Source organism: Cryptotermes secundus, unplaced genomic scaffold (assembly GCF_002891405.2).
Source record: "Cryptotermes secundus unplaced genomic scaffold, Csec_1.0 scaffold744, whole genome shotgun sequence".
NCBI classification, from domain to species: domain Eukaryota; kingdom Metazoa; phylum Arthropoda; class Insecta; order Blattodea; family Kalotermitidae; genus Cryptotermes; species Cryptotermes secundus.
Genome location: NW_019718624.1, coordinates 64,972 through 71,998, shown reverse-complemented (window position 1 = coordinate 71,998; position 7,027 = coordinate 64,972). Strand labels below are relative to the sequence as shown.

At 39.5% G+C, this 7,027-nt stretch overlaps 2 protein-coding genes across 2 annotated transcripts in view; one reads left to right on the top strand and one right to left on the bottom strand.

Annotated features, from left to right (window-relative positions):
- Window positions 1-278: 278 nt before the first annotated feature.
- LOC111862426 lies at window positions 279-5,895 on the top strand. Its single transcript, XM_033750737.1, has 3 exons — window positions 279-459; window positions 1,028-1,304; window positions 5,643-5,895. Exons 1-3 carry the CDS (start codon window positions 359-361, stop codon window positions 5,886-5,888), a joined length of 624 nt encoding a protein of 207 aa, XP_033606628.1. The 5' UTR covers window positions 279-358; the 3' UTR covers window positions 5,889-5,895.
- LOC111862399 (trypsin-1) overlaps window positions 4,828-7,027 on the bottom strand; it is a 16,008-nt gene continuing 13,808 nt past the window's right edge. The window contains exon 6 of the mRNA XM_033750735.1: window positions 4,828-5,237. Within this exon, the coding sequence (XP_033606626.1) occupies window positions 5,145-5,237 (93 nt within the window). The 3' untranslated portion in view covers window positions 4,828-5,144. The remainder of the gene's footprint in view (window positions 5,238-7,027) is intronic.

Genomic DNA, 7,027 nt, shown 5'->3' with positions numbered 1-7,027 from the left:
ACGCATTAGCCGATGTGGAAGTCTGGGTGTTCAATAGGCCTAAATATTGCATATGACACAGTTTCTATGGAACAGATACATGCAATCGCAAACACCAGTTCCACCTCGCATTGTCTCTGTTGTCACAAGGAAGAGGCCCTTTGTTGCTGCTAACAAAAGGATTTTGCATATTGTTTATCTGGAAATGGATGTTGATGAATCACACAAAGATGATCTGACAAAGAGTCGCTTCGGTACCCTCTTATTCATGTTCAGGATGGGGGGTATTCCTGTCGACATGCAGCCACAACCAAGAGCACACTTCGTGTACAACGTATATTTAGTACTGAGTTATTATCTCACGTGTATTTCCACATTCATGGATTATTTACAGAAATGGAACAATTTTGAAGAGTCAATGAAGAACGTTCGACTGCTGTTTGCAATGGCTTTCGTTTCGTGGATACATTTAAGCCTCAGGTACTTCAGAATGTATGCACTTCGTGGCAATATTGCAGTGAACAACTCTTGAAGTAGTATGAAACAATAAGAACTACTTGCTTCGTAATATTATTCTGCAAAAATGCATTCATATAATCAAAACTTCATAAGAAAAATGTCACTTTCTGGGACACTGAGACTTTAACATAGCATATAAAAAAAGCAAAGCTATCCTTGTAACAGGCCGTGAAGGCCCATAGGGTTGTGAGACGTTGAGGGTCCCACATTATCTAGACAATCGGCTCAAAGATGGCGGTAAGGTTGTCAGCCCTACGCGCCGGCCGCGCTTTACTCCCCAGGAAAATTATTTAATTAATACAGAGTACTCATGTCTGTTAGATGCTGAATCGACCTCAGGGCCGTAGTGCGGCTGGAAGGATTAGGTCAACTGAAAAAATAAAATCCAATGACCTCATCGGGACTTGAATCCGCGACCTTCCAGCTTGTATATTGTATTTTCATACAAACACTTATCTTTGTAACTACTACCACTTCCCACACGAGTCGTTTGCAACTGAGCGTCTCATATATTTTCTTCTTGTTTTAGATTCAATAAAGCTAAAATCGAGTACCTGCTCCATTTTACGGACACCTTCACGTGGGAAGAGATGCCGACGAGAGATCCTGAAACTGGCAGCACTACAATGGCTGGAAGTATCCAACGCACTCAAACGATCCTTAAGTATGTAGCCATTTTCATGTTTACTTTCCATGGGATCCAGTCGTCTCTGCACATGTGGAAGAACCATGACATGGTTTTTGACACCTGGTACCCTTTCCAAGTTACAAACAGTCCCGTGTATGAAGTTATAAATGTGATACAGGTAATGCTCTACTGTTCAACAGTTTTGCTCAGGTTCTAACTGAAGGCTTGATAATTGTATGTGTGTCTCTTGAATTACGAGATAATTCCGTTCCCAAGAATGGTGTAATTGTAAATAACATAATTTAATATACGTATATTACTTCTTTATTGCCATCGCCTCTGATTTTCATCAAAATATTTAATTCGATTGACTGTAACACAATTTTATAATACTGATTTTTTTTGTTTAATATAAATAATTTAATCATTTTTATTCTTTACTAAAGAAATAAAATCAAAGAATGGCATGTAACCGAGCTAACACGAAATTATGTAAGTCTGAGGGTGCCTGTACTGAAATAAATTACTTATATTAATATTTTTGGTGAAATATTTATGTTAAAGAATTTACAGTGTTATTTTTATGAAATAAATCCAAATAAAATTCTAATAATATTAAAGAAGATAAATTTTATTATAATGTGGAAAATTTCAGACATTTCAGAATGAGCACAACAATCCGAATTGCATTCACATAATCATGACTAGATACGAGTCGGGGAATCCTGTATCTACCTGTTCCCAATCTGAAATAAAACTTATAGAACCAAACAGCTAATTAATAATCTGATACATTTCCTATTCACAAAAGTATGAAAAAATGAAATGTTTTCTAGTCGTGTGTTTTCAACTTCTCCCCAAAATACGCCATTAGGAAGGTCAAAGAAAACCAAGAGAGACTGGAATTGAATGGGACGCGTAAACTTATATGCCGATTATGCTAACGTATTTGAAGAAAACATAAGCGTAAAAACACGTAGATCTAGGCCTATTAAACGCCACTAAGGAGGTGTGTCTAGTAATAAATTCAGAGAGATACTAAAGTCTCGTAACCACAGCGCTGAAACCCCAGAATAAAGACATAAAATAAAGGACTGGAGAATGTGGAAGAAAAGTTTAAATGTTTGGGAACGATAGTAACAAAACAAATATACGTGTATGTCCATGAAGAAATCAAGAAGAGATTAAATTGGGGGCATGCTTGTGCCGTTCCCTTCAAAATCATTTGTCTTCCTGTCTGCTATATAACACCTGAATTTTGGAATATAAACTTTCAAATGTTCATATAGTTACGTTTTGAAGTGAAAAACAGTCTCCTACATTAAGGGAAGAACATGGGCTGAGTGTGCTATGAAAAAAGGGCGCTGAGTGGAATATTTCGCCCTAACAAGGGGGAAAATGATAAAGGGCTGGAGAAGTCTGGGTAATGATGAGCTACATAATTTGTACTCCTGAATCATTAGAATGGTAAGATCAAAAGGGTTGAGTTCGCGCATGGGAGATACTAGAATTGCGCTCAAAATTTTTATCGGAGAAAGTGAAGGAAGTGATCACTTGAAGAATTGCACCTAGATTTTGAGGTTAATATTCAAGTGGATTTTACAGTAATAGGTGGGGAAATGTGGACTGTATTCATTTGATTCAGAACTAATTAGTGGCTGGTTCTTGCGAACCACAAAAACGTGGAAACTTCTAGATTTTATGAACGATTGTTAGCTTCTCGAAAAGGGCTCTACTCCAAGTATGTAGGGATTAAAACATGAGTGCGCTGAGAACAGAATTCTGAGGGGAATGTTTACCAGTAAGAGAGCGAATGGCTGGAGACGATTATAAAACAAGAGGCTTCGTAACTTGTATTCTTCACAAAATGTTGCATTATCCTTGCAGAACACAGAGAAACAACTCCTTACCATAGACCGCCATAGACTATGCAGATCTGATTTCATAGCTACTTCTCTATACACTCAAGGGGAACGTTGATTTAGGACGACTGCTATTACTGTGTTCCACATTTTCATCTAAACTTGTCGGCACATGACCTTGCTTCAGATATTAATCGCATATACTGAAATTCCCTTTCACTATATATTTTTTCTGTTTCTGCTCCAGTAAACGATTCCCTTCATTTGTCAATTGCTAACTACTTAACATTCACAAAATTGTTTCTGAAATTAGGAACCTGCGAAAATAATAAAATCCAAGGCGATATTCTGCTCCTTGAGACGTGGAGAAGTCGTTTGTTTCACGTAGTATTTCGTTACTAATTCTATTTTCTTGTTTTTCTGCACGAATCTCACTACGTGACTTTAGAATTACTATATCTGTAGGACAATTTTCGTGGCCGTAAGTTTCATATCCTAATAATGAAGTCCTTTCAGCGTTCGCAATAATTTCCGTTGGCTCACTATACCGAAATTAATATTGTCACGTGTTTATGGCTTCGAGACTATCAATAATGGGTTCTGGATTGGATGATAGGATTTATTAATAATTATAAATTTTATAATTTCTCTTAATCACAATCAGTTAAAGCGTTATCGCTAATATGTCCACTTCACAAAGCTGTAGGGCGTGCTCTCAGTTGTACTCCGCTGTACTCCATTCTTATAATTCCTCGGCACGAAAACAGTATTTCACAATATTAATCTACCAACGTCAAAGTACTTGGGATACGTTGTGTTTGCAACAAACGGCTGTTCCCACGATGCTGCTCCATTGCACTAAAGAAGCAGTCCTTAAACTGTGATCATGATCCTTATTCGGCAGGATATAAACCTGGCTACTTAGGTCGCACACCTCCCCTGAGCTGCAGCAGTACTAAGCAGTACTTTAAAAGTGCCTTGGGATATGCCCAATGGATAATCTAACAATTAGACATTTGTGAAAATTTCTGGAAAGGAGTTGAACTGTAACAGAAGTCGGTGCTGGAGGAGAACTTGTCTTCTGCTCACGGAGAATACATGGATCCCAATGCTGTCTCCTTTTGGCGTGGGATACAGTGAAAACGGACTAAGTTCATCAAGCCCCAAATTCCAAATAAACATGGGCTCTAGAATGTCATTGCTCGGAACACATCTCAATTTGTAGGGATTTGAGAACGTCAGTTCATACAACAACACCATAAACTTGGACACACTATTAAAAATAAATCCTAAGGGTTAGAAAGATCAGTACAAAAGTCTCTCTCTTACTGAAAATTAAGTCTCGTCAAATATAAGCTATATTTATGGTCAGCATTATAAATTACAAACAATTGCTACAAATAATATAATTTTAACATAACATAGGAAATGCATCGACAAATACGGTAATAGAAACACAAGAAACAACAGTTTCTTTATCGGTAAATTAATTAAGCTACGTAATAAAGTCGTTCCCATACTTTAGCCATGATTCATAACAAATATAAAAAATCCAGTCGTCTGTAATCTTAATTAATAATGGAATACGCGTATAGTCAGTAAACCAGTATATCCAGGACTCTCAACGTGGAAGGAAATACTTATCAACACATGGGGCACTGCAGTGACGGCAATAATTAAATAGTGAAACTTACCTCGACCAGAACTTCGAGAACGTTCGAGAGTCTCCATCTCCTTGAAGCGCGTAAACATAACATGTCCGAATTGTAGCAAATCCAATCCTGGGAAAAGCATCATTATATATCCATCTACAGTTCCGAAATAGTTCCTCACAACACACCAATCTGTTCGGAATAAGAAAAATATTAATAAACAAAAATCATGTGTTCAAAAAAAATTTGAAAATATAATCGTAGCATAAAGTCAAATGGGGCACTTGACACGTCTCTCCGTAATTAAACGCTCTTCTAGCTGATGAACTTCAACCCCAATTTTCGTCCAATTATATAAGAACAGGTCCATTGTTTACCTCGATTTTAATGAACCCAAAATATAGTGAACCATAACGAAAAAATGCTTTTGCCAGCTGTCTTGACCGGCTTGACAATCACATAATTTGTATCGATAGCTGTCCATAAATGAAAGATCAGCGTCGATCACATTTGCCAAAATCGATCTCGGTCTTTGGATGATGCCGACTGAGCCAACAACCGAAAACTGGAAGGCAGCAGGCGGGCAGGAGATATTTCCTGGAACAAATTCAAATTGATAAACAGCCACTGTTTGGTGTTTGTGCATTCGATTTATATGCAATAGAGGAGGGCCGTACTGGGAAAAATAAAAGTAAATTGTCCTTGTGCCTAATCAAGTGCCATGCCGTAAAGACGCGCTACCTGACACTAGACGGATGTGAGTTGTCAGCTCCACGATATCGCCTCTCTACTCCTGAAGACAGAACGACCGGTACCCATTATAGAAGGGGCTGGGTGGTCCCTGTAACAGGTCTGAACAATGTGGAGAAAAGTCCCTCGCCCGTATCGGAAATCTAACTCCTATTCTTCGACATCCTCCCAGTTGTGCATTCACTTAACAACTCAGCTCAGAAGAAAGGAAAAGCTATTAGCTAACATATATTCGATTTTGGTTTGTGACAGTTCAGTGCATTCGTCTTAGTCACAAGTATGTATGTCAGCCTCCAAGGTGTGTATGCGACGCTGGTGTACGTAGCATGCTCCCAGCTTGAGAAGCTCAGAGCAAATCTGTCTTTGATCGGTGAAGGACGAGTGACAACGGCCCAGGAATCGCGAGTTAATCCTGGTTCTGAGAAAATGCAGAAGCAACTGAACGACTGCATACGCCACCATCAGATCATACAGCTGTACGTACATAATAGTCAATAGCGTTCGTAGTGATTACACTACCAACGAAGACCTTTGGGTAACACTTAGTTGATTTTCACAGGTACATGCAGGAGCTCGAAAAATCGCTGAACGCTTCATTGGGTGGCTTGCTCCTCTGTCTCCTGCCATCGATGTGCTTTGTCTTGTTTTCTGCTGTAACGGTAAATGTCTTTCTAAGCACGGGACAAAGAAAAGTGTTTCCACATAATATTTCTGGTATTTAACATTTAAATAAAGAAAATGCCGACTTACAACTATCTGTATATTTTCTTTTACGGTGGGTATATTATTTCGATGTGAGTACCGCACGTAGTTGGTTGAGGCACCATGCTACAAGCCGGAAGGTCGCGGGTTCAAGTCCCGATGAGGTCACTGGAATTTTTTTCAATTTGAACTAATCCTTCCAGCCGCACTATGGCCCTGGGGTCGACTCAGCCTCTAACAGAAATGAGTACCAGAAATTAATTAAATAATTTTCATGGGGAGTAAAGCGCAGCCGGCGCGTAAGGCTGACAACTTTACCGCCATATTTGAGCCGATTGTCTAGATAATGTGGGACCCTCAACGTCTCACAGCCCTATGGACCTTCACGGCCTATTACAGGGATAGTTTTTTTTTTTTTTTTTTTTTTTTTTGCACCGCACGTAGCACGGAATATATCCGATTTGTAACAGAGCTGTTGGCATGGGCGCTCAACGGTAGTTCCCGGTTTATTTCCTGTTGGCTGTTATAGCAACATTATATTTAGGAGCAAACTTCGTCTCTTACCATCCCACTAATTCCTGTTCATGTATTGGGAAAACTGGGAGGTTCACGATTTTCACATTTTACCAAAAAGCGAGAACAGACCATCATGCTGAAAGACTGTTAGCGTATCCGTCAAGCTGGCAAGCTACACTTTATCGCAAGGATGTTTCTCTATCGAGTAACATGGCTCAAGGCCGCGCCATAGCTCAAGCGGTTACTCTCTGGCTTCCCACGGCGGCGGCCCGGGTTCGATCCCGGGTCTGGTCATGTGGGATTTGTGGTGGACAAAGCGACGCTGGCGCGAGTTTTCTCCGAGTACCTCGGTTTCCCCTGCCAATCTTCATTCCACCAAATTCTCCATCATAATAACTAAGGGCAGGCTACAATAGGCC

What these genes read in the sequence shown, in the direction of transcription:
- LOC111862426 (XM_033750737.1), top strand. Translation starts at nt 359, where the DNA reads ATGGATTATTTACAGAAATGGAACAATTTTGAAGAGTCAATGAAGAAC. An exon ending in TGGATACATTTAAGCCTCAG is followed by an intron (nt 460 to 1,027) that starts GTACTTCAGAAT and finishes TTCTTGTTTTAG; the next exon opens with ATTCAATAAAGCTAAAATCG. An exon ending in AAGTTATAAATGTGATACAG is followed by an intron (nt 1,305 to 5,642) that starts GTAATGCTCTAC and finishes GGTTTGTGACAG; the next exon opens with TTCAGTGCATTCGTCTTAGT.